This window comes from Copadichromis virginalis, linkage group LG6 (assembly GCF_057382275.1).
Source record: "Copadichromis virginalis isolate Kocher_CV1m ecotype Utaka linkage group LG6, C_Virginalis_male_GT1.1, whole genome shotgun sequence".
NCBI classification, from domain to species: Eukaryota; Metazoa; Chordata; class Actinopteri; order Cichliformes; family Cichlidae; genus Copadichromis; species Copadichromis virginalis.
This window is the reverse complement of record NC_140623.1, coordinates 8,148,858-8,176,185: the sequence shown is the minus strand read 5'-3', so window position 1 is coordinate 8,176,185 and position 27,328 is coordinate 8,148,858. Positions and strand designations below refer to the sequence as shown.

Below are 27,328 nucleotides of genomic sequence, written 5' to 3'. Positions count from 1 at the left end.
GAGCATCAGCAGCACCTGAGGTTAGTTTAGGTCTTCCAGGTAAAGTTTGCCATTTTAATCATCGTTAACCTCCAGTGATAACAAAGAAATTAGAAAAACAGGTAAACACAATTTCAACTTTGCACAGTGAGTCTTTAACATTTTAATTTTTCCCACTTGCCAGCAAAATGACAAAAGATCTCAGCACACACAACAACCAAAATCCACAATAATCTTAAGTGCTCATTTGTCACATAAAATTCCTTTCATTTCTTGTAACAATTTCATTTGAACATAACACAGATTTAAAGTAGAAAAATAAATTTCGTATTTCATACATTTTTCTAAAGCCAATGTTTTGAGTGCATAACAGCTGGTGCTGTCAGCAGATGACATCTGAAAATGAAACCACTGCGCTGTGCAAAAAGAAGCTGAAAAACTGGCTCGAAAATCGTGCAGACTCCCGTGTTAAAATACCACATAAACAGGTTTACAGCCTTGAACAAGGGCAGTTTTTGTGCCTAGAGTTTCTTTTCCCATTTATAAAAACTGCTTTGCAGTGGAATTTTTATCTAGCTCATCATTTAAATTTTTTTAAGGCTTAACATTTGTCCTATCAGGAGCATCCACTCATTAATAACTGACAGCTATGCAACTAGCTGTCTCCAAGACTTCACATCAGCTAATTTGATTCGATGACCTAGACCCTTCACCTGTATTTGTGGCAATAGTGCCTCTTGTAGCATTTTAATTGCAGTTATCTTAGATGTAAGATGCTTTGTGGTTCAATAAATCCAAGACATTTTTGCTGAGGGAAAATTTAGTATTTCATCTGTATGTTACTTAACACTAGATAACCAGTATCTGCGTCTATGCAGCTCAGCTATAGACTCTGTTGTGGAAGTTTTCCATTAAATAAAGCCTGCAGATGAGCGGTGAGCGGTAGCTAACATTCTTTAATCAAAAACTCAAAGAACATAAAAACCCAAGCTTGTGGCGAGCCTGCATGATCGCGGGGCAGACGGTCAGCAGAGTCTCCTGAGCCTAACATGGCTCTCAGTTAAATACCTTCTTCAAGAACAAAAGGCAGTACACAGCTGTTTCACACTTTAAGGTTCACACTCCCTTGCTCCCTCCCAATGTTTACAAAAGATTCTTCCTGTGGAGTTGTCTGCTTCCCTCAACTTCCTTACTAGACCCCCACCATTTGTCTTATAGTATGAGTGTGAAACATGTTTAAAAATCCAGTGGCACCAAGGCATCATACAATAAAATAATGTGATTAATACATAAGTAAAAGAAATTCCTATAGACTCAGTGGACCAGCCTTGCTAACTAAGCTTGCTACATTAGCGCCTAATTTCTGAATTTCACCCTCTTCTCTTGTGGCTCTAAAAGACGAACACAACAATGGCCAAACATTAAATCATGTCTTCGGAATGGAAGTCCAAAAACAGATGATGTCTAGATCCCTCTTTTACAGTCTGTGTTGATCAGTGGTAGGTGAGGCGTTGTGGAACACAGATAAGTCTGAGTCACCGTTATTCCTTCTGCATCCAGAATTGCTCCACCAAAATGAATCGGTCCATTTTTCTGCAGGTAAAGGTAAAATATTACATTCAGCTGGATACCAGCTTTGTCTCAGGTGCTTGGATGTGGTCGTCTTTAGGGGGTACTCATGGACACCAGCTGGTGAGGGGATACAGGATGCAGTGGACAGTCTTAAACCTGCAGAACACATAAGTCATGATTAATAACTCAGAGGTGGTTAACAGCTATTGTTAATGATGGTGGGGGGGGGGAAGGCTTTTTCTCTAAAGGACTGGGTGACACCTATTGGAATTATTATTTTTAGTAAGGCACTGAATCTTATTGGCTCCTTCCACACATTTCCCTGTGTGTGCACAAAGCTGAATGATTTAATAGGTATCAACTCACCACTGGTGACAATAAACAAATCACCTGGAAAAGAACGTGTGTGAATTATTATCCTTACTTTTATCATTCTTTTCTGGGAATGGGAACTTCTGAAATCTATCTATTAAATACCAAAAATGGCCTGCACAAATATCTACAGCAGCAAAGATTACAGCAGAGCATCTGTGTTTCTTAAATGTTATGCTCCTCATTCACAGTGTGATAAAGCAGTGGGTCCTAAAGTGCTGAGATTAATAAATAAAATTAATAAATAAATATTACACTAACATAGTTAATTCCTTATTGAAAGTCAAAACTGTATTCTGGCTAAGATGTATATAAACATTTTTAAGAAAAAGCAGGCTCATGAAATTCAGCCCCACTTGACAAAGTTAAATCTACAGTGCTGCTCATTAATGTTATAAAGGTGAAAACTGGGTATTTATAGTATGCACGGTGCGCTGGGTCGTCTGTTGATTTGCATGTGTAAACACTTATCTGTGGCTCTGTACTTTCATCTAACAGCAACTGCAGAATGTCAACTAGAGGGCATCTGATGAATATCTTGTGCAATTATCCATTAATAATTTCATATTTTCCTATTATTTATTTTTACTTCCAGAAAAGAGATTATGTTCTGGCCCCTTTGAGCTAGAGTCGCACAAGGGAGAACAGGGTTTGGAGACCACAGCTGGACAGCAGGACCAAAATTATTGTGACTGTTTGCAATGACCCTGCATGTCTTTGAAATGGTTGCTCCGAAGCAGGGACCAAGTCTGCAGAACAATTCTGGTGTGTCAGGACGGCGATAAAACAGAAGTAAGATGGAGTCAGTTTATTTATCAGTCTGCAACTGAATATTGTTAAGCTGGAAATTACATGCAATCTGTTTGTGATAATATGGCAATTAACGGCAACGAATCAGCAAGACCTGCAGATCTGTTGCCATGTGCATACAAAGAAATTCATATTAAACAGAAAATTGCATTAGCTGCTTATATTCAGAGTGCAGCCTGAACCTCAAAGATTTGAAACAAAAGAAATTCCAACACAGAGAGAAGTGAGTTAACCGCAAAATGACTTAGGAGATCAGCAACCCTGCTTTTATATTGGAATATAAGCTAAATAAATAACCAATAACCAAAATAAAGCCATGGTAACCAGCAGAATTGAAATGTTTCTTAGTTGCAAGGAAACATTGCCAGAATATATTGATATTATATATATAAATTACCTAACATACAAGTTCAAACTTGTGTGAATGAACCATTAGTTTGTCTGTTAACAGTTGGCAGGAAAAACACCATTTTTCCATTATATACAGTTCAAGCCTTTGTACAGACAGATGAACCTGTGACCTACTCCTCTCAGGCTGAAGGGAGGGCAAACACAACCGTGCACTAAACCAGAGGATGGGAGCAAATGGAAATGCCACTGTGAAGCATTTGTGGTGATATGTTCTTACAGCTGAGGATGAAGGAAACCGGAAAAGACAAACACATCTGTTGTTCCATTGTGTTACATCAAATTGCTTTTATCTGGGAGTGAAGATAGAACAAGATCAACTGGAGCCAGAGGGCTGTCATGCCTTAACGTAAGATCATGAGAGACAAAACTGAAAACTGGAGATTGGAGCTGGAGATTTCTACAGCAAATACCTTTAGTAAACAAGAGCTTTATCACTGAAGACGCACAATAAATGCATAAGCCTAAAATTATAATAATTATAAAACACTTACAGTATTTTTTACATATTTATCTTATTTTATTAATTGTTTAGGGGTTTTTTGCGGTGGAGAAAGTCGTTTTTCCATTCTCAGTAACAATATCGATATTGTCCAATATCACACAATATCGATATTTTTTGGTATATTTAATTGTGAGCATTTTGTAGACAGACATTATGTCTCCCCTTGACAATTTGGTATGATAAGGTAAATAATAAACTGAAGGCTAAACAAATGACGTGTCATTTGTTATGTGCATTTGATGTCCTAAATCCTGGAGCTTTTCATGATTCCCTCTGCTAGATATCGCCATCAGGTCAAAATGAGGCCCATTACTGCTTTGATACACTTCAGTCAGATTTTAAGGCAACTGCAGCACAGAGTCGAGTCTTCCCTGATACTAGTGCTCCTGTGCTTTTAGATTAGAGGCGCTTTTACTTCTAAATCTGGGCTGCTCTTTCTGTAACGAAACATTGCTGGACCACAGGGTTTGTAGTTGTCCCTGGGAACCATAATTCATAACGCGTGTCCTTGACCTGTGATTCTTTTGTGACCTTCACATCAAACCCCCATCTGCTTCCGTTTAACCTGTTCCCATGTGTCTGAATAAGTGACGCATCCAGTGGCTCAGGAAGGCCGGCAAGTTGATCCCTGATTGCCTCCTCGGGCAAGATACTGAACTTTTAGTGAGTCCAAGAGCAAAAAGAATGCACGGGGAGAAGCTGCTAGACATTATGCAGCACTACACTGCATAATCATACAGCATTCATCTGTTGAATGGTCTTAGTAACGCTCATGTTTTATGCTGTTTTCACACATCAGTAGGGTCATATTGTGGGGTGCAGTAACTTTTGCAGACTCTGAGGGGAGCGCTGTTTGTAAAACACGTACTTGGCATTCATAGGACAGAGGTTAAAATGTAATGCTCTGCTCAAGGAGTGAGGCATTGTCCTGCAAAACAAACCTTAACATTACTGTGACACAACCCTGCTAAATTGGCCAAACACATATTCAAAATTGCTTTGTGTAGTTAAAAATTACTTCTACTAAATACGGGGGGGAAAATGCAACCAAAAAATGAAAGAAGAGAACTCAGGTACTTTGAAAAAGCAATAAAATGCCTAGAGACACTGTATTCACGCTGAGAAAAAAGCACAAGCACACAGAGATACAGAGCTCTTCTTACATGATCCACTCTATCTCCAGTGCCTGGACCTGGATTTTTATGCTCAGTTTTTGGTCATTATGTAGTATCGCAGTTGCACTCATGATCATTTTAGACTATGTGAGTATTATAACCTGTCGTGTAGTGGTTTTGGCATCCAATAAGCCTTTAAAACCAAGCCGCATGAAAATCCTACAATAATTAGAGTTTGATCCATTAGTCTTTAAAAGCCACATATGTTTTTTTAATGTTATGTCATTTATGTGCAAAGGGAGCCAGTGGAACACTAAACACAATAATGTCAGCAAGGACACATTTCTTAGTACCCCTCATTTACGAATGAATATTGCGAGAAACAAACCTGGAGGGATCGTCCTCCTTCGAGAAGCTCCCTTTTACCTCGATGCTGTTCATCTTATTCTCGAATATCCCATAGCTCAGTGTCACCTGCAGATTAGAAAACACATGAGAGTAGGAAGAAGTGCATTTGCTTGGACACCTGTGTATAAAACCGCCTGCTACTACCTGCTGTGGTATGCTTCTCTGGCTGATGAGCAGCAGGTTTTCCAGGTGTGAGTGGAATAAAGGACAGTGGACCATGGAGATTCCCAGTCGCTTTTCCACAATAAAGCCCACAGTGCAGTCATCAGGAAGACGGATCTTAGCTGAAGTTCTCATGAACTGGGAGCCACTGACATACACAGGGAAAAAGAGCCTTTCTCAATATTTTCTCACATAACAGAGTGTGCAATACATCCACATTTACTGTGGGAGAAATTTAGCACCATAAACTGTCCAACCTTTATCTGAAAACATGTGGTTGGGCCCATTGACTGTTTACTGTGCATATTTTACTGCTGACCTTTTCCAAAGAACTATTTTAGATTGGTTCTCTAGCTCTACCTGTAGCCCTGGGCAGCTATTAGTTCCAGCTCTTTGAGAGAAGTACAAATACAAAGTTTCAGAGACAGACTGAGAAACCAAAAAGTCAAAACAGATACAGCACCAATTTTGTCAGTCAAAAGATTAACAAATTGCTACAAGATAATTTACAGAATGAAAATCATGTCGTAGTTGTCGTAATCAAATTAGCCACTGAGACCATAAACACAGCAATAAATAATTTTGGTGGAAAACCAGTCCTGTTGGTATTTGGAGCAGTAAAAAGTAAGAGGAGATTTATTAAGATTCGCAACGAGCAATTTACTCTAACTCTGCTGATGTAGCAATGAAAAAGTATCTCTTGTGCTTTGTGTTTGATTTGACAGCATTAAGTGAACTGATGAGGCAATGCAGAGGTTTAAGAGCGTGTGTAGGAATTTCAGTTGACCCCGTGGTGTACAGAGCAAAATGACACAAGAACAGAGCAAACGGAGCGATGAAGTTGGCTTTGGAGCTAAAAAAAAAAATCAGGTCTTAGATGGACATCAGGCAAAGGAAGTGTATTTTGATGTTTGTTTGTTTTTTGATCACGGTGCTGATTGCTTTTATTCTGATCGATGCATTTCCATTAATAAACTTCAAAAACAATGTTTTCTCCAATAAATTTTCACTATACTCCAATGAAACCGTTACAAATTCAGGACCATGGACAGCGCATCCATTTTTCATGAGCTCGTCTGAGCTGTGCTCTAAAACATAACCACAGGTGCATCACAATATGTGAGATATAGATCACAGATACACACATAAAAGATTCCCACATGAGATCTGCAAATCCTTTTCTTTTTTTTTTAACTAAACAAATCAGAGTAAAATTGTGCTGGTACTGTTGACCTGTTGACACCACCAGTCTGAGAGTATAGAAATAAACCTTTGTCATTTCCAGTTGTTCTGTCTCTTGAAGAGATGTAGTTTATTTTAATGCAAGAATGCTACAGATCACGATGTTTACAGTCTTACATCGGAGTCTGTCAGTTACTGAACATCATCTGTTAATGTGCGACCCTGCTCTAAATTGATTGTCTCTTGGCAGGTGGGGTCATTTTTCTATATTTGTCTATAAAGGGACGCACAACCAGAGAAGTCGCCCCCTGCTGACCGTTAAAAAGAGTGCACATTTAAGGCATTTTAGAATCTGCTTTGCTTTTTCAAACCAGAGGTTTACTTGTGTTAGCATTTATGATTTAATTAGTTTAACGTTTGGTGCTTTTTCCATTAAAACTGATGAGATATGTTAAAACAAGTTTATATCATTGAGCATTAATGCAAGTTCCCTACAACAATGTAAAGAACAGGAGGTCGTCTAAAACTAGAAAATCTGCACACTTATTAAACAAGAAGCCATTTTTACAAACAAATGTTTAAAACCAGTGAAAAAATGTGTAAAAGCCCCAAACATGTTTGGTTTGAATTCATATCAGCATTACATAGATGCAATTGTCTGTGTGCTTGTGTTTTTTTTCCTCACTGTCTTATCATCATCGTCCCTATAAAGCACACACACACACACACACACACACACACACACACACAAATTGTAAATACCTGGCCCACGGAGCCATCTTCTCTGCCAGTCTTCGACTCAGGCAGAAGCCTGCTCCACCTGTTGCAAACCAGAACTGCACCTCCCTCTGATAGACAACACACAGAAATTATTAAGAGATACCGTATAAAAATAATCACAAACTAACAAAGACTGGACTGGGTGTCGTATGAGTAAAAATGCGGTTCCAGTGGAGATATACCACAGTTTCAAACCATAAAGGAAACAAAAACTCCACCTCGACTTTTGCTGCAACATGTTGTGACAGTACAGTAGACAGAACAGTCACTGAAGTGCTGCACTATTCCTGCTGTGGTAAAATGTGCTTATTAACCATTGTAAAGTACTATGTGAAATATTAGTGCTCTGCAGAGGGTGCAACTCTGGCTGTGAAATGTCACTCAAATGTTTCCAAGGAAAAACTCCTTTTAGCCGCTTCAGACTCACAGTAGATGCTGTTTCCTCAAAAAGCTGTTTAAAACACATTTTCTGTGCTTTGAATGAACTATTTAAAAATATACAGATACATTTCCATTAGACATCTACCGACTTAACCCTTTATATGGCAGTCGTTGTTACCGAGTGTTATTTGAGCATGTTGCAGAACTTTTCTTTTTACTTGTGTGACTTTTTTCAAACTTTTTTTAAGATCAACACTCACTGCTTGGGGTTCGCATTTTTCTAAACAGTGTGTATACATAGACTATAGGGAAAAAACACACATTGTCAGTTTTCACAAATATAACACAAAATGAAAGCGCAGCGCTGTCACAGGAACCTGCTTCACTGTACTTGGTAAAGCTGCTGTAACATAGTAATGATGTCCACTAAGATAATGCTGGTCATTGTCATTTTAGTCATTATCCAGCCAACTCTGAAGGAAAACAGTGAAGTGTAGATCTACTGAAAAAACATATATTGGCATAGAAATAAAAAATATATATATATATAAAAAATAGCATTGCACCTGGTGTGGGTGCCCCTTATAATTGCATGTAGGTAATTCAATCGAAACTAAATAAATTACAATACTGAATTACTATCTTAATTTTAGCAGTAGTAAGACTGACAATAAACCCCAATAAATGCCATTTATTTATTATAAACCTGCTATGATGTCATAAAGCAAACAAAATCGAATATCTCACAGTTTCTAGCCAGAAAAAAACAGGTGAAATGTGTAAAAGTGGGTTAAATTTTTATCATTGGATAACTGTCTGTATGAAGCTTTGACAAAATCCATTTTACTATGAATACTACTGTCCTATGTTTATAATAGGGTGTGTTTTAGAACACAATGTGGCTCACCTGGTGCTAAAAACTACAAAGTAACCATCAGTAGTGAACGTTTTTTAGGTGAACGTTGTGAAAAGTAAATATGGTGACATCATTATTATGCCACAAATTTCACTAATCTATACTTTCTAGAAATCCAACACAAACAACATCTAACTCAACATCTAAAGCAACTTTTGAACTATATAATCCTTCGCTCTTATCGACTTATCAGTTTGGGCATTATGAGCCCAACTGTAGGAGCAGGTAAGTGCGAAGGACCCGATTTCATGAATTCTGGAAGAACACTGAAAATTACAATTCTCCAGATCATCACTGATTGATTAGACACACTGTTGCCACTATCTGTCACACACCTGATATTTGCTGATTGGCTGGAAGAAATCCATGTACAGTAGTTGTACCACCTCTCAGTGATTTATGGGGGGGGGGGGGGGGGGGGGGGGATTTTGACGTCCATTTAAGGTACCAAATATTATTTATGGCCCAATAAAGAGCTAAAGCCTTTAAAAGCTTTGGTTGTATTAACTCTTTTAAATTGTGTTTACTTTTGTTACACACATATAGAGACTCACACCAACAGACATACACACATATACTCATCTGGGAATACAGAACACAAAAAATACAACACAAGCTCACACTGAATGTTATAAATATTTGCCACCATTTCACAGACACACAATACCTCTGCTATATCAGAGGAAATCAGAAGAGGAAAAGGGCCTCTATGACTGAACCTAAGTGTTCACGGTTTCTCTTTCAGGCGCGTATTAACTGCTCTGGTTTCCAGTCTGTTATGAATAGTACATCTTTATCTTCTAACTTTGAGCCATTTCTCAAGCAACTATTGTGTTTTTCCTTCTCCTGTGGCTTAAATTGCTCAGTTGATATTTTGCCGGGGTAAATGTGCTGCCTTGTTTTCCTGTTTGTCTGCTGTGACAGATAAAGAATTTAACTCATAGAGCGAGCTGTAATTGCACAACTAATCGGGAGCTTGGAAGATTTCTTTCCCTTTCTGTTCTTCATTCTTCTCTTTTTACCTCCTGTTCACTAATTTTCTTGTAAAATTTAACATGTGAAAAATGTACTTGTCCTTCCTTCCTTTACTTTACTTTAATTTCCTCTTTCCTGTACATCTCTTCAAATAAACTTCTCTTCCTTTTTACTATTCCTCTGTTTTTTTTATCTCTTCCCCTTCCTTTTTACTTCCCATTCCTTCCCACTCCATTCCTTTCTTTTCCTCCTTCCTCCGATCATTATCCTTCCCGTTTCACTATAGTGACAGGAAATCGGAAAAAAACTAGGCAGCAAGATGTAAGAAAATGAGATGAGGAGACAGAGAGGAGCCTGACATCGCCTTTTTTTTTTGTTTTCACTAAAGGGAACAGAAAGAAGGAAGGAAGAAGGGAAGAGAGAGAAAAAGCAAAGCAAAGATTAATAAAGATCTATTCTTCCCTGCAAATGGCTGCAATCAGAGCAGAGAATGTGACACGAGGGAGACGGAGAGAGTCATTTCAAGAAACGAATGAGAGAGACTGTAAAGTGCAAGAGGGAAGCAGAGAGAGACAGAGCACGACACCCTATTCAGAGAGCATGCTGGAGTCAGGATGCTCTTTAACTCAATAGCAGCATTAATTCTGTAAACTCAATAACACACATGCATACCAATGTAGGCGCACGTGCGCCGCACACACTCATGCACACACACGAGGACATGTGTATTCAGAAGAAGATGCTGCTGACCTCAGGGGGAGCCCCTGCAGCAGTGGAGAGTGAAAATGAAGAAAACAGAATGGATGGTATGGATTTTGAATGGCAGCAGTTAACCTGACTTGGGTGAAACTTGACATAAAACCGATAGGAGCAGCTTCAGCTTTGTTTTACTGTTTAATGGTGCCTGCAGAAGACCAGCAAAGCCAAAGATCAAAAAGAAGAGAAAGAAGAGAAGCATGATGGATAGACAAACGAAGGAAAGGAGGGAAAAAGGAAAATGACCATCAGAAAAGAGTTTTTTTCCATAAGCTCCTTGTGTAAATTACATGTGATCGACAGACTCCAGCAGTTCTTGACAGGGACGGTGTCCTCTGACATCAGCTGCTCTCTCTGCTGTGTGAGCAGGAGGGAAAACCCTGGCTGCTTTCATTCATCTCATTTTTAGTTTTCCCTCTTGATATTGGAAATCTTCACTCTGTGGTGACCCATCCTCTTACCTTTACAGCAGCAATATTTTTTCATCTCATCTCTAGGATTTGTTACTCATTCTATAATCAGCACCACTGACATGCATAATGCTAACAACTTACTTTATGTACCATCCATCCATCCATCCATCCATCGTCATCCGCTTTGTCCGGGGTCGGGTCGCGGGGGCAGCAGCCTAAGCAAAGAGGCCCAGACCTCCCTCTCCCCAGCCACCTCCTCCAGCTTGTCCGGGGGAATACCAAGGCGTTCCCAGGCCAGCCGAGAGATATAATGTCTCCAGCGTGTCCTGGGTCTGCCCCGGGGCCTCCTCCCGGTGGGACATGCCTGGAACACCTCACCCAGGAGGCGCCCAGGGGGCATCCTTGTCAGATGCCCGAACCACCTCAGCTGGCTCCTTTCGATGTGGAGCAGCAGCTTTATGTACCATAAAAATAAAATGTTGCCATGGTAATGATCATGGTAAGAGATATGTCACGATGACCTTTCTAGATGTCTTCTCTAAGTTCCCCTCACTGAGCACACAGGACAAACTTATGTTTAATGTGCTGATGCATCACAGTGATCTGAACTCTGTCACCTTTTGACATTGAGTCTAATAACTGAACTGAATTAGTCATTAATTCAGCTGAAATTTGAGGACTGAATGTCGTACTTGGTTCCTGTAGTGCTAACTACCTGCTATAGCATTAATTGCTAATTGTGTGTTGGCTCTAAGGGAACAGTGGGACAGCTTATGTGGAGGAATACAGAGCAAAGACACCAGCATGAAGAGAAACATATATGTGTATATATATTCAGGTTTTACACTCGTGTTTTCACTAACCACGTGAAAATTAATGTGACATCAGATCATCCTTCCTGTATGAAGGAAGGCATACAGGAAGGAAAGTGCTTGCTCATAGGGGGTCATATGATTGTTGGGTTTTTCTCTGTATCTATGAAGCGCCTTGAGGCGACTTTTGTTGTGATTTGGCGCTATATAAATAAAATTGAATTGAATTGAACTGTAAGCGAAGCGCCAGTTACAGCAGTCATTTCATGCAGCGCTGTAACATCAGCAGGCAGTCGCATCTATCTAAGCCCGCCGTTAAGGCGCAGGAAGCCGCCGCAGCACTCCCCTGAACAATAGGTGTCACCACACAGAAGATACCGTCGTACACTTGTCTCTTCTGTCCAGCTCCAGGGACGTGGCAAGCAACTGCAAGATATCATATTGCAGATCTACATTTGGTCAGTCAGCTTTTTCCATAAAGGCTTGCCATCTGTGGAACACACTTCCAGCCGAAATCAAATTGATTACAGACATCAGATCTTTTACATTAAAGGTTCAAATCTGGTTAAAGGGAAATCCGAAATGTAGTCATTGGATTGATGATAATTTTAATTTAATTTTAATTTATTGTTTATTAATTATAATTGTATTTATGATGTAATTTGGTTTTATGAAAATGTATGTTTTATTGTAAAATGTATCGATTTTGATTGTAAACCCAACAAGGGACAATTGTTGAAAATTAGCAATAGCTATAAACTTATGTGCGTTACATCAGTTTCGTATTTTTGTACTTGGACTATGTTAAACTGCACTGTCCCTTTTAAATAAATAAATTCAAAAACACCATAAGGCTCCAGTAACACAGGCTTAGAGACTGGGACAAATGTCTATTCCTAAACTGGTTAGTAAGTGATTGCTGGCAGTTGCTGGCAGCCGCAAGGTAAAATGGTTTCAGAGGTACGAGGTGCTGCAATGAATGGTAAATGGACTGATTCTTCTACAGCGCTTTTCTACTCTCCCAGACGCTCCAAAGCTCCAAAGCGCTCTACACAACATGCCACATTCACCCAATCACACCCATTCTTACAAGCACTTTATCTATACTCAGTGCTATCTAAGTACATTCACACTCCGATGGATGCATCGGAGAGCAACTTGGGGTTAGCTCCTCCTGAGCTACAGCCACCCCCAATGAAAACATCCATGCCATTGATTTGATTGCTAGTAGATTGCCTGCAAGATGCCGGCTTGTCTGAAAGCCTCAGCGCTGTGCACTTTTACTCTGAATACAAACATTCTCTATTTCTGGGTTCATCACACTCACTACTAGTTTGTGAGTGTTTGCAGATATGTAACTTCCAGCATGGGGGACAATATGCACACGGCGTCAGATGTAAGACGTGAACACAAGCAGAAAAGCACTGAATCACAGCTGACCTTGTTCACATACAGCTATAAATGATTTTGTTTTGTTTCATTCGTGTTCATGAGTGGACAGATTCCAGCTGAACAGCTAAAACCCTAAAAGGTCATAACATTTTCCTGGTTCTTTACTCCCTTTTTTAACTTTCCTTTAGTTTTTGTGAGACTCTTCCATATGAGTAAAGCCAGTTAATGGAAACAGTAGGATGGTATCATTAATTATACTAATGGTTATAGCTCGTGTCTAAAATGATTTTTTTAAGTACAACAAATAAATATGAAGAGAAAGCTGCTGGTATTACTAGCAGGGGGCCCAGTTTGGGCTTTTACACACTAGCAGAAACCCTTTGTTACATCCAAATAGCAATAAGCCTGACCCAATTAAACATGTTAACATGTGATTTCTTGAAATTGGTCCTGTAACCGTTTCCAGTAAGGATCAAAACTGTGAAAATATTTCTGGTGGAGAACGCATTAAAGAGTCGAGCACTCTGTGGGTATTAGTCGAAGCAATTAACCTTTCCAGAAAGAAGCTGTTCACTATCACCGCAAAACAGAGCGAAAAAGGGACACCGTGAAACAAGGACAGAAGGAACGAAAAAAAAATCCATGGAGTGAGAGAGCACAAACCGGAGAAACAGTAGGGTTGATTTAATAACAACAAGCAAGTGACATAACAGCAAATAAGAAAACATTGAAAACAAAGGAGGAGAGAAGGAAACCAAGATGGAGAAAGATAAAGAATCTCAGGAGGCTCACTGGAAAAATTAAATCTGCGGACGGCCATCCTGCTCTAATCAATGATCATTCCACATTAATAAAATTGAGTTTAGAGTTGCATTATGCTGTGCTACAAAGAGTATTTTTTGAGTGGGTGTCAGTTTCCGTCTTTAAAATGAGATGTACTGAACGTGGAACTGTAACCAAAACCTTCATGTTTTCGTCCCTTTTTGCATATTTAAGAGATTTTTTTTCTTCAGGGTGCAGTTATATGCTCCTCACTAGATCACGACTTCAGCATGTACTTTGCAAAGCTCAGCCAAGTCCTAGTGCTAAGGTTGACTCTGCCAAGAAACCTAAAATACTCATGAGTGGTATCGTACCGTTGCGTTGCCCTCCAGCAGTTCATGAGCAGTGATGGGCTTGTCCAGGCTCGGCTTGCCCACGTAGATGTCACCTTCCTGGGGGAAGGCTGACAGCAGCGAGAGGAGAGCTTCTGGGTTGACGTAGTTATCATCGTCCACATGACAAAACCACCTGAGGAGCGATCGGTGAAAGAAAAGGAAAAATATTCATTTAAAATGTAACCGTGGTGCTGGGTTTATAATAATAGTTTTCTCAGCTTCGCTCCATTTCTCCTGTTGACATTTGCAATCAGGCGGAAAAAAAATCTGAAGACTAATTTTCTTCTTTGTTGCTTCCACTCTTGCAACAGAGAAATGAAAAAAGTCTTACCTAAGTAATGCATCGTGCATCTGTACTTGAAATGGCGATACCTTACACTGACTGGAAGAGGAGAAACGGAAGCGGGATGAAATTCCTCAAACCAAGTGTGATCAATGCTGTAACCCCAAGTCATCTAGTTACCCATATGCATGTATTTACTTGTGGTTGGATGCCACAGCAAAAATATGAGATTTTCTTTTAAGTTTGATATTTTAGGACTCCATGTGAAAAATAGTTGACCTTTGGTCATATAAATATCCTGAAGCCCTTGCAAGCCTATCTTCATTACAGACATTGAAAAGAAAAAGGTTATGTTGGCACATAGTGCCAGATACTTCATCTAAATAGAGAACTGACAGCCACTTAACCACAAGATTTACAACAGAGACTGAAAAGCATTTGTATGTGCTCGTATCCTGCTGTTTGTGTTTATAGACATCACTGATAGGCTTTACCTCGAGTAACCAACAAACACAGACCCAGAGCTTGACTCAGCGTGTAGTCTTTTAACAGTCTCACCAACTTGTAAATGTGACTGTTAAATTCATGAGATCAGGTGAGAGAACAGAGAGAAAAGACACCTGGAGTCACAGCAGTCTGTAAACTATTCATATCACAGTTTACAAGGTACAGCATGTGAAAAAGAGTTTTTATGGGACTCTGTGCTGTGCAATGAGAAACTAAGTAGTAAGTACTTAGGAATTAAAGCAGTAAGCAGCAGTCAGGTGCTGCTGATCAAGTGCACTTGATTAATTGATCCTCAGCGAGTACGAGCACCTCTATAGAAGCAGAAGGTTTGGCAGTTCGCTGGTGTGGAGCAGACAATACAAACAATTTGAAGTCCATCATTTGTGCAGTGAGAAAAATAATTCACAAACAGAAAACATGCAGCACAGCTGCCAGTCTTCCCTGGAGTCAATGTTTCAGTAAATTTATCCCAAGGTCAAAAAATGCAATTCTCAGAAATATAGCAAAAAAAAAAAACAAGCACTACAGCTCAGATGCCACAGGCCTCAGGTACCACGTTCAATGTTAAAGATCACGACAGCACAAACAACCGATGGCTTGTTTGGAAGGGTTGCAAGGGGTTGCCAAGCACGATGGTGGAGGGGTGATGATTTAGGATTCAATCCCTACTTTTAGGCAGAGTCACAAACTTATTTAAGGAATGTTTTTCATCAGATTTACTTGAAATATTTTTGTGTCCCAATTAGTATTAGAATTAAAGTTATGGCTCTATCCCCACTCATTCAGACAGTGTTCTTCATGAGAAGGATGTCATTGTGGCTCAAGAACGCCTGTGAAGCAAGATATCGTGTCCCTTTCAGAGGGAACTTAATCTTTTTGTGGAAGAAGAACATGATGAGGTACATCTGTAATAACTTACTTCAACTTCTAGTTAACTTCTTCAGTTAATGGTAGTTGTTAAGGTCACGTGATAAGAGATAAGGTTGTATGTGTAATGATAACTCTTGGTTATCTTGGCAGATCATTCTATGTGATACTGTCACAAGAGCTCTGGAAAAGCTAGCAAAGAAATGTTGAATTTGGGCATTTTAATGGGAGAAGATTTAAGATCTTCTCCCATTTTGAAGCTTTTTTCATCTACATTTGTTTTTGTCCTCACAGCTTGAATTGCTCTGTGAGTAATCGAGCTGTTTGATTTTTTTCTCTGCCATCTTAATGACTGGACATGATGTCAGAGCCTCATTCCAAACCAAACAGGCTTGCACTGCAACATCAGAGTCCAAATTACAAAGCTGCTGGTACCAAACTGAAGTGCTGCCTTGTTTCCTCTGCCATCCTAATTGCTGCCCAACAACAGAAAAGGCTTACTTCCAAACCAAACATCCTCACTTCCCTCTTGAGTGGGACTTGAGTGAAACTGGGGAGGTTTGTAAGTGTGCCTTGGAACCAATTTGAAAACATTTTCACTGCCATTCTAATAATGAACGCCCCCCCATTCACTCCCACCCCAAACACAAGCTGTTAAGTTTCATTCATTTTTCCATAGATCAGTATCAAAGGATTGTCAATACTTTATATTGTACAGCAGCATCAAGCAGCGTTGTCTCGTGCATATTCAAGTCCCTAATAAACAAACTTTTCAGTTTCTTGGAAATATTTTAATCCTGTTTTTTTCCTGCTTCTTCTTCTTCTGTGATTACATAACGCACAAAGAGCTAATAAATACAACAATGACACAAGGGTAGCCTGCACTGTGTGCTAATGCAGTGTTCGAGACAAGGCATGAAATTGGAAAAGATGCAGACAAGAGTGTAGGGGATCATACATCATCTTCATTCTGGGCCCATTAAGAGCAGATTGCATTATTTTAGTTTTGCCCCAGTTGAAAGGTGTTATGGATAGCTGACAGTGACTGAAAGGTGTGGTTCAAATAAGCTCAGTGAACACAGAGGAGGCTCAACGCTGTCAGACTCAAGCCTCAAACTGAAGCAACCAGGGCACGGTTAATTTATCTGAGAAGTGATAGTGGGTGAATAATTAGTTTGGCAGCTATTGACTGCACATCCATCTAATGATGTTAGCTATTACAGAATGCAGTCATACATTTATCTAACTAATTAAGCAATTTCTGTATATCTGTTTGCTGGTTTTCCATCGATCTCAACATCCCCTTCAAACTTGTGCCATGTGTACTGCTAAGGACACGAGTCAGAGAAACGTAGAATCTGACTGGTTGTTCCCCCCTCCTTTGTCCCCCGGTTTCCCCTCCCTCTCCCCTTCAGCAAGGAGTTAAACAGTCTGATGGCGTGTGGGACAAAGGAGTTTTTAAGTCTGTTGGTCCTTGACTTTGGGAGAAGCAACCTGTCACTGAACAGACTCCTCTGGTTGTTTATGGCCGTGTGCAGAGGATGCCCAGCATTGTTCATAATGTCCAACAGTTTCTTTAATGTCCTCTTCTCTGCAACTGTCACCAGATTATTTGCATTTTTCTGTGTAATTTTGAGTATGTCTTACATTAAGACATGATGGGAATGTTTTCATTTATTTATTTATTTTCTCCCCGTTTTAATCTGTAGTGGTTCAGCCCAGAACCTATTTGGGCTGCGGCTTAACCAATTAACAAATCAGCCAATACCACCTTGTTAAATGTTAACTGGTCAGCTTGTATATTTCCTGAAGGTGTGATTGGTCCACTTGGATTTTTTTTCTGTTTCCTGTTTTTTATTTAAACGCAAACTGTTTGACATTTTGCAATGACCCTGATGAAGGCTGAAACGCATTGGTCACTTAATAAAGCTGTTTCCTAATACTTTAAGTGTCGCTGGAGTCTTCACGTCATCAAGCATCAGCATGCTGTTTGGGCTTCCCACCTACTGCAGTTGCTAGAATACTGCCAAACAACTGTGCGTAAATTGACTGTTACAGTACCCAAGCCAGAGCCTCCAATTATCAAACCACAAGACATAAATTGCTGTATGTCAGGATATGTCAAGACCTACTTAGTCCCAATTACCTAGATGCCATTTGGGCAAACAGGGTGCTAGTTAAAAGTAACTACTTCAAAACTGTGAGAAAATCAATGTGAAATAACACACTACAAGAGTGCACCGGCTGTCCTTTCTCACCAATACGGTGAAGAAGAAAAAAAGTTATTATGTTTGTCTAATCTATGTCACCTGATGTCTTGGTAGAGTATTTAACAGAGGAGATGAAACAACTCCAGGCCTCGAAAGCAGGTGTTCTTCAGGTTTTAGATGTGTCCTTGATCCAACACAGCTGATTTATGTGTTTAAATTACCTCCTCAACATGTCTTGAAGCTCTCCAGAGGCCTGGTAACAAACTAATCATTTGATTCAGGTGTGTTGACCCAGGGTGATATCTAAAACCTGCAGGACACTGGCACTCGAGGCCTGGAGTTGCCTACCCCTGGATTAGAGAATCTAGCTTGATACCTTCTGTGAGGCAGAAACCCTCTGTGCTCTTAAGATTAGGCTTTAAACTTTCCTTTTTGATAAAGCATATAGTTAGGGTTGGATCAGGCTTCTCACTGTGTATTTCTTCTTCACGTAACTCCGTTCACTGTCTATGTGTTTATGTGCCACTCTGCATTTTCAAAGTGTGTCCTTTGTCCTAGTCTCCTGTTCTGCCTCATCATTTTGTGTTGCAAGAAGCTCTTTAAACAGTTCTGTCTCCTTAAATAAGGCAGACATTTCATTCCCTATGCAGATACTCTTATGTCCTTGATATTATTATATGCTCCTGTTCCACATTCTTCATAAGTCACTGATTCAGTTCAATTCAGTTAATTTTTGTTTACATAGTGTCAAGTCACAACAATCACCCCAGGTGCTTTATATTGTAAACTAAAGACCCTACAATAATACAGCCCCAACATTCAGACAATCCCATATGGAGCTAAAACTTGGTGACAGTGGGAAGAAAGAAAGTATCGTTTGCACAGAACTCCCACAGATGCAGATTTGGCCCAAATAAATTAAACAACTCAAAGACAATCTTAGTGTTAAAAACACTAAGAGGAAGGCTCAGACAGACTTATCACAGCAGGTGTAAGGCTGTACTGGCCCACATTCACAGAATGCTACAGGACCAAAGATGATATTTGAGAGGAGGACCAGTGCCGTCTCCTGGCTGAGCACAGACAGACCACATCAGTACTTCAGGCACAAAAGGACATGGAAAATGAAAGTAGCCAGGAGCGCAGGAGAAATTTCCAGGCTCCTACAATCAATTAGAACCCTGAAGGAGAATTTTGGTGCAGAGGAAAAAGCCACAGATGAATGGATGGACAGACTCATTCATTTAAAACAGCAGATGGAAGAGGAAATGAAGGAACCAGAAAAAGGCAAAGAAATTCCTCCTCTTTCAAAGAATTCCAAGAATTTCTAAACAAGTCTGTCCTCCGAACCTAATATTAATAATATTTTTAATTATATTCATTTTATTACAAATGCATAAAAAATAAAAACATAAAAGGCTGTTCTTCATACCTTTACAAGTTGGACAGCACCGCACAGAAAAGGTAGTTAAGATGATCGATTAATGCACAGGTTATGCTTAAATAAATTCCAGTCTTTTAAACTCCTCAAAGATTACTGTTGTAATAAGTGTGACTGTAATAATCCTCACCTCTGTTTATGCCTCTGTAACCCTGGAACATAATTTACTTCTTTGATTTCTTGCCGCACTAAGTGCTGCTGTAACGGTCTGATTTCCCCACGGTGATCATTAAAGTTTGCAATCTTAATCTGATCTTTAAAGCCGGTGCAGAGAGGGTGTTAGACAGACCGTAATCGGGCTCACCTCTTGTTTGAGGCCATGAAACCGTCGTACTCTGCAGACATCTTGCAGGACAGAGCCTGCTGACTGTGATCAGACTGGCAGTCTGTTACCACCATGTTATAACCTGGTGACAGAGACAGACAGAGAGAGATGAGAAAGAGATACTACTGGATGCCATCTGTTTCAAAGCAGTTGCACATGGTTGGGTGTATTGATGATTATACCATTCTGCATGGTACATTATTTTACCATCAGCCATGATCAACCCTGTTTGTGATTGACAAGTGATATTAGAAATGGAGAGAAAATATAAAGATCGAGATGTGTGTGATAGAGAGTGAGGAAACAATATAACAGGGGTGAACAGAAGAAGGAAAAAACTAACAAGCTAACAGCATGAGTAGACAGCTCAGCCTCCACTTAACTTATCTATTTAAGACACTCCACGATATTTAGGACCCAGATTGAAAGGATTCCCTTCAATTTACCCACAGGAGCATTTGTAAAAAACAGTCACTGATGTAGGGTGATGAGGTCTGGCTTGCAGTCTACCCAGTTGTCATTTTTACTCGGCAAAACAGACTAGAAATGAGAGGCCAGCTGGAAATCGAAGCACTGTTGCAGTCACAACAAGCATTTACAGAGTTGGTTAAGCCAGGGCTGTGGCTATGGTTTGGGGGTTTTAGTGTTTGTAACTAAATAATTGATGAAGTTACTGCTGTCGTGCCACATGAGTAAATGTATGCGCCTCTCTCTGTATGGGCATGCTCATATTCATCCTTCCTAATACTCTTAGGGGAAAAAAAGACTTCCAAAAACACAACTTCAGCTCCTGTGAGGTTATGTTGCATTCATTTTTGGTGACTCTCACAACATCTGGGCACATCTGGATTTATTGCTGCTCGATTAATATCAAAATGTCTGATTTTAATGTAAATTTTCGTTGCAGATTGTTGGAGAGTCCTTTAACTGCCTGCCTGCAGTCTCCCCTTTGTGTCACATGTTTATTGCTGCAGTATGAGCAGTGGTGTTGATAGCGGGTGTTAGTGGCAGACTTTAAAGAGCAGCGCAGGAGCAATAACAAAATATTTCAACAGGGGATGCCTAAGGCAGCTGCCTAGTTATCCTGTAGCCTTGGGTAAGAGTTATGGGTCACTTCATCTCATTCCTGTGTGCACGCCAGTATTAGAAGTCTTCCTGATGTCTGTGGTGTTGCATTTGTACACTGTGGCATTGTCATCTTGAAACAGAGAATGAGCTTACATATTTAAGGTTGTGTGCGCCAGCATTATCTGAGAAACATCCCATATAAGGAATGGAAAACACATTTGCATGCGCCCACATATATAAATATTCTGATTTAAATCTAAATTTTTGTGTGAATGAGATTCAAGATTGCTGCTTACCTTCTGAAGTTAGGTCCACATCCTCTGTGTCTGTGAAAATGAACGTCTATACAAAAGAAAAAAGGAAATATAAAAGAAGATAAGGAATTAAAAACAGGAGCTTCGATTGGTTATCTGTCTTCTTCTCAACATCTGTAACACATCATCCTGAAAGTACTCTCATTAGAGAGCAAGAACACAAACACATCATATACTCACAAGGATCAATGTGATGGAGCAATGCGACGTGACAAAAACAAGGTTCCCTGCTGTGAGCTAAAACAATGAGTCATTGTACACACACATACACACACAGCATCATGATCCAGAGTGGTCAGAGCAGCACGATATGGCTGAGTCAGTTTCTTCTTTGGCAGACCCCCATATCACTAGATAGATAGATAGATAGATAGATAGATAGATAGATAGATAGATAGATAGATAGATAGATAGATAGATAGATAGATAGATAGATAGATAGATAGATAGATAGATAGATAGATAGATAGATAGATAGATAGATAGATAGATAGAAGAGCAATACTGACATCTAGTGGTGTGAAAATGTCAGCTTTATTGTCACAGCTCGGCTGTCTCAGGGCTGTCACATAGAGATTGACCAGTTACACTAACAGTCAATGTAAAATCAGCTATTAGCCTAGCATGCATGTCTTTGGACTGTGAGAGGAAGCTGGAGTACTTACAGAGAACCCACACAGGCACGGGGAGAACATGCAAAACTCCACCCAGAAAGGCCCCAGCTGGAAAGGGCCTGACATTCTCATTGTAATTGATGGTGCCACCCACTGCACCAATATGTAACCTGTTTTTTCTTTCCTTCTTTTCCTCATTATTTACAATTTTACAAAACACCACAATGCAGAAATGCTCAGATATAAGCAAAGTTGCAACTTTTCTTTTGCTCTGCTTTTGGTTGAGCCACAGTGAGTGTCTCTGGGGAAACTATATTCAGCACCTCCATTATTTCACCAGGAGCCTCATTTGCCTTTTTGTTTCCTTTTTGTCTTTTAACTGTTGTCACTCCTACAGAAAGACGTCAGACACTGAAAACACTGCACTCTTCAGTATTTATTCTGTTGCTTAGGGTGTGCAGGCTTCTCTTGTTCAACACTGTTACTGCTTCCATCATTCCTCTACCACGCTCTCTCGTGGAGGTGCAGCACTATGTAGATTGCAGTTGCACTAATACATGTACACACAGTATATGGCCAATAGCAGAAAGCAGTGAAACCAAGCAGTATGAAGCAGTTAATATGAACATACACCATTGTAATAATAATAATTGCTTGTTATAATGTAATTAATTAGCAAAAATGTTACAAAATCGGAATAATATTGTATTATGATCATATCGGATGATGTCTGGTAAGTCCCACTTCTAGTTAGTGAAGGCAGGGAGTTGTGAAGGAAGTGTAAAATGTGAACGAGAGCTCCAAAATTAATCCAGTAAGTTAACTTTCAGTCTATAAAATTGTGTAAGCTTCCAGGGAAATGCCATACTAGTGTTAATTTGAGGTAACTGTGCAAATTCATGTGTTTAAAAATGGCAGGCTCACTGTCTGACCGTTTTACTAGCTGTGATTATGTGTATTTTTCTCTGTATTTACATTAAAGTGAGTTTCCATAATATCCTCTCTGCTGCATTCAAAGAGAAAGGCTTCATCTATTCTTAAGTACACTGTTTTATTATAGCATCCCAGTCCATCAATCAAATTATAATATTCTCTATTCCTCTCGCTCGCTCTCCCGTTCTCCCTTGAAGTGACATCAAACAGCCTCTAAATCATTACTTTGGTCATTTTAATACAGCTGGAGCTCTATCCTCCCCCTCACTAGTTCTCCCAAAGGCCTTTTTTAACCTTTTTTCATCCCTTCCTGTCATCTCTCCATCACTGAAGCAGGAGAAGGAGGAGTAATGAGATACCAGGATCAATCCTCCCCCCTGCTATCATCACGACAACCACCACCACCTACGCCACTAAATCCTCCAGAGAAAATTTTGCCATTACAATTAGTTTCTCCACCTCTGGCCATAACTCAAACTAAAGCACCTGCACTGAAATCAGTCAGCCTGGGACGAGGAACGAAAACGACAGAGCGTGGAGTTGGAGCGGCTCGTAAACAGAGTTTGCAGGGACGTTTCACTGAGGTCAGGTGGGAATGCATAAATCTGAACTTGTTTTTCACACTCTTAAAGGGCTATTAAGTAAGATTTGTACCACCTCATAACACAAAATGACTGCAATATATCTTAATAAGGGCTCTGATCAATATTTCAGTGATTCCTTTGTAGTATGATGATGATAATCTGGCTTCTGAATCGGACATTTGGATGCTCAGTCTGTTCAACTGTGGCACTCTGAGAAGCTTGAATGGGAAATTTGTTGAGAGTAGAAGGGGGCAAAATCATTCTATAATTGTTATGGCCAAACTGACGCTGATACCAATGGCAGTTTTTGGGGAGTAAGAAAAAATCTGAAATTGTGAAACCAGGCACAGGGTCACACATTCTCGCATGCTGACTAACCGAAATAACAAAACCAAGAATAAATTGCAGTTAAAAAGTGCACAATATATAACCTGAACCACAGATCTGATAGCTTTATCAGTGAACTTAGTTTCAGGTATAAAACACTGAATCTCCATTAACAATTTAGAGTTGTAAGGTGAAATACCAATGATTTACTAAAACTAGTCTATAAGATGGCAACTGTCAAGGAACAACACACAGTGTAGCACTTTGTATCTATTACAGCATAGTTAATTATTTTTTATGACCGTGTGTCTGAATAATGCGCTACAAAAAAGGCACTCAATGTTTAATAGAAATAACAGAAGTCAAACATATCAAATGTTAAAAATCCTCATTTCTGTTGGATTAAAATGGTTTAAAATGTGATTTAAACATTTATAAAATAAAGAGACAGGGGCATGTTTACCACTGTGTTGCATCACTTCTTCTTTTGACAATCTCCAAGTTTGGGACTTGAGATGATGATTTGTTGTAGCTTTTAAAATGAGATGCTCTCCTGTTTTTGGTTTATACTACAATGCATGCTGCTCAGTAGTTAGGGGCATTCTTGTTTCATAATCCTTCATATACTGAGATATATATTAAAAGCTGGAAATTTAGTACCATAACACTTGTGCTTTGATGATATATTTTCTTCAACATTTATACTCCTGAAAAACTCCACCTTTCTAGATTGCTCATTTTACAGTGTAACAACTATTCGAAAACTTTTTTGACGGTTTGCTTTAAATTTTTAATGAGATAATTCTTCTCTGTGCATCACTCCAGATCAAACTTTCCACTCTGAATGTGAAATATCTCAGCTTCTACTGGATACATAGCCATAGAGTACACAGGAACAAAACATTTTAATGATTGAAATCCTCCTCACTTGTCCTCTTGCGCCACCGTGAGGCCAAAATTCTAACTTTTAGCATAAAACCTTTACTCCAAATGTCTAAATTGGTCATTAAAGATGTTAGCCATTTCTCCATCCACTTATATCTGTTTCCACCTCTGAGATCATTTCTGTTGTTGGTGCTGAAAGATGTGATAGAAATTTTTGAAGATCCGAAGCTAGACTGAGGCCAAGATCATATTAGGGATTATCACAATGTATTTACTGTTTTAGGGCTTCCAACAAGCTGTTGCCAGCTGCTGTCAGGTCTAAGCAGATTAGCTTCAATATTTTGTGGAAGCTGCTGCCAAGCTGGTTGACTTTTCACCCCAGGTGTGTGTGTGTGTGTGTGTGTGTGTGTGTGTGTGTGTGTGTGTGTGTGTGTGTGTGTGTGTGTGTGTGTGTGTGTGTGTAAGCATATGTGGGTATGGGGTTCATTCTGTTCTGCAATCAGCCCTACACTTCCTTTTCTATGACCAGCTTCCGTTTTAGTATTGTTAACAGAGTCACTACACGGCGGCTGCTTCCCCTCGGCTGAGACAGCCTGCCTGCGCAGCTTCCTGTGTATGCGTCTGTATGTCTTCATCTACCACTGGGTGTGTAGTTGCATCTTTGTGTCATTGTGTAGCTATAGATATACATATATAGAGAGAGATAGATAAATAAATATAGGGCCTGTGTGTGTGTGTGTGTGTGTGTGTGTGTGTGTGTGTGTGTGTGTGTGTGTGTGTGTGTGTGTGTGTGTGTGTGTGTGTGTGTGTGTGTGTGTGTGTGACTGTGTGCAGGCACTACCATCGACAAACGCTAAAGCAACATTTTGTTTTGTGTTTGCAAAGAGAAAGAGGAAGAGTATAAACCAAGGCGTCTTTAAAAATGTCTTTCAGCGCTCTGAGATGTGAAAAGAAAAGAAGCTAACAGAAATGTGCTTCCTCAGCTCTTTCATCTGGTGTCAAAAAGGAAATGAACTCTGTATGTACACTCTGTACACTGTATGTGTGTATTTAAATAGAAGAATCCTGAAATTTTAAATAGTGAAACTGCTCACTGACTTGCATATTTGACAGCACTGACACACAAACAGGCACAGTGGTCAATGAAAACCTCTAAGCCGATACAAGCGACTCAGAGTAACTTGGGTTGTTTCCAGAACCTAAAGGAAGTCTGATTTTAAAGGTCAGGTAAAGACAACTCAAACATCTTTAGGCTGATGCCACTGAAGTATAAGATAGATATGTTCCTGAAAAAATAAATATATTGTATTGTATACATGCCAGTAACTAGTTTTCTAAGTATAGTAACAGAAATTACCCAGATGAAGGAAAAGGGTGAAAAAAAATGTCCCAAACCCCTTTGAAATTCTGCACCACAAGTACCACCACTGTTGTATGTTCAAAATGTTGGATGAGCTGTAGCAAAAGACTTTTAAGCTGAATACCCAATACCTCACAGATCAGGCTTTCTAACAGGTTTGACACTCTATGCCAATATTTAAAAATAGACCCTTACATAGTCGTGAAGTGAGACGTGCAGACTGTAAAACCAAAACAGAACTGATTTCTTTATGTTACTCTCTGTTTGTTTGGGGTGTTTTTCTTCATGCTAGTGGGACAAGACTAGCATGAAGTGATCAACAAAAGAAACTAAATTTAACTTTAATGAGCCATCAGACCTGCAGCACCAGAGCAGAAAGGAAGTGAGTGTTTTCACTTCATCTTTAGAGTCATGGCACATGGTTTGACAGATCACATGTTTACTTTTTTTCTTCTTTGTTTTGCCTGAAATATTTCTAAGAAATTAAACTCTTGAGCTTTACGTGTTATATCAGTTTCATTCTGTCATACCATTATAGGATTAATAAATGCATTGGAGTTCCTCTTTTATCTGTTTTGTTCACGGGTTCGGTTAAATCAACAGCTTCCTGTGATTGCGTAAATATTTTTAAACGAATGTTCTACTAAATATAGGAGAGAGTTTAAATCTTTTTTAAAAATCTGGTGGTTTGCTTGAATCAGGAGCTGCTGTGTGATGAGAAGAGTAAGATGTTTCAGGAAACAGACATCACACTCACGTGCGCTTTGGTTCTGGAGATCCAGGTCTCCAAAAGAAGCGCGAGGCGCGTCTTGTGGAACCTCCCGGTGGTTTTCACAGCTATGTAGACGTCCTCCACCTTCAGTTCGGGCTGGCTGACATGTGCGTCCTCGGGCACCGAGCGACCTCCATCGGCCAATGCTGTATCCCCGCTGCTTCTGGTACTTTTCGCCGGGTTCTGCGCGTCCCTGACCAGGAAGGTAGCCTGCTGGATGGTCCGGTGGTGGATCGCACCGGGTGATGGATGGTGAACCACTATAACTTTGGGAAGGCTGCTGGTTCGAAGCTGAAAATCCACGTAGAGAATGATGAAGAAGGTGAAAATTAAGACAAGCAACCTCCGGCGTATCCATCTGTTACGCATGGTAAAGCAAAATAAATTTAAAAAAAGAATCTCAGTTAAATGTTGTAGGTCATTTAAAACGTGCTCTTAGCCGCCTTATTTAAAATCAACGTCATTTTTTTAAGTTCTGGGTTAATTTCGTAACGGGTCCTCCATCACTTCTTCGTCTTCCTCCTTTTTTACAGTTCCTGAATGGCCCAATTAACTGATAATTCTCACAAGTGCAGCTTCAGTTTCAGAGTCGTGTCAGTCACACACACGATCAGGGTCTAAACTCGTGTCTGCTGTGATCACATAGGCAAAAACTCGCATTTCCTCTCATTTTGTGCAAAAAGCCAGAAGCGCAAAGATGTATTTGACTTTCCACTTGCAGCTCTGCGCTGTCGCCACTGTCA

General features: G+C 39.8%; 1 protein-coding gene across 1 annotated transcript; it reads right to left on the bottom strand.

Annotated features, from left to right (window-relative positions):
* Positions 1 to 1,590: 1,590 nt before the first annotated feature.
* On the bottom strand, positions 1,591 to 27,317 carry mfng (MFNG O-fucosylpeptide 3-beta-N-acetylglucosaminyltransferase). The gene is made up of 8 exons (XM_085458469.1): positions 26,571 to 27,317; positions 21,093 to 21,138; positions 19,708 to 19,810; positions 14,075 to 14,228; positions 7,276 to 7,361; positions 5,314 to 5,479; positions 5,150 to 5,235; positions 1,591 to 1,707 (listed from the first exon to the last, which is right to left on the bottom strand). The coding sequence occupies exons 1-8, from the start codon at positions 26,952 to 26,954 to the stop codon at positions 1,656 to 1,658; spliced, it is 1,077 nt and encodes a 358-aa protein (XP_085314595.1). The 5' UTR covers positions 26,955 to 27,317; the 3' UTR covers positions 1,591 to 1,655.
* Between the last annotated feature and the right edge of the window lie 11 nt (positions 27,318 to 27,328).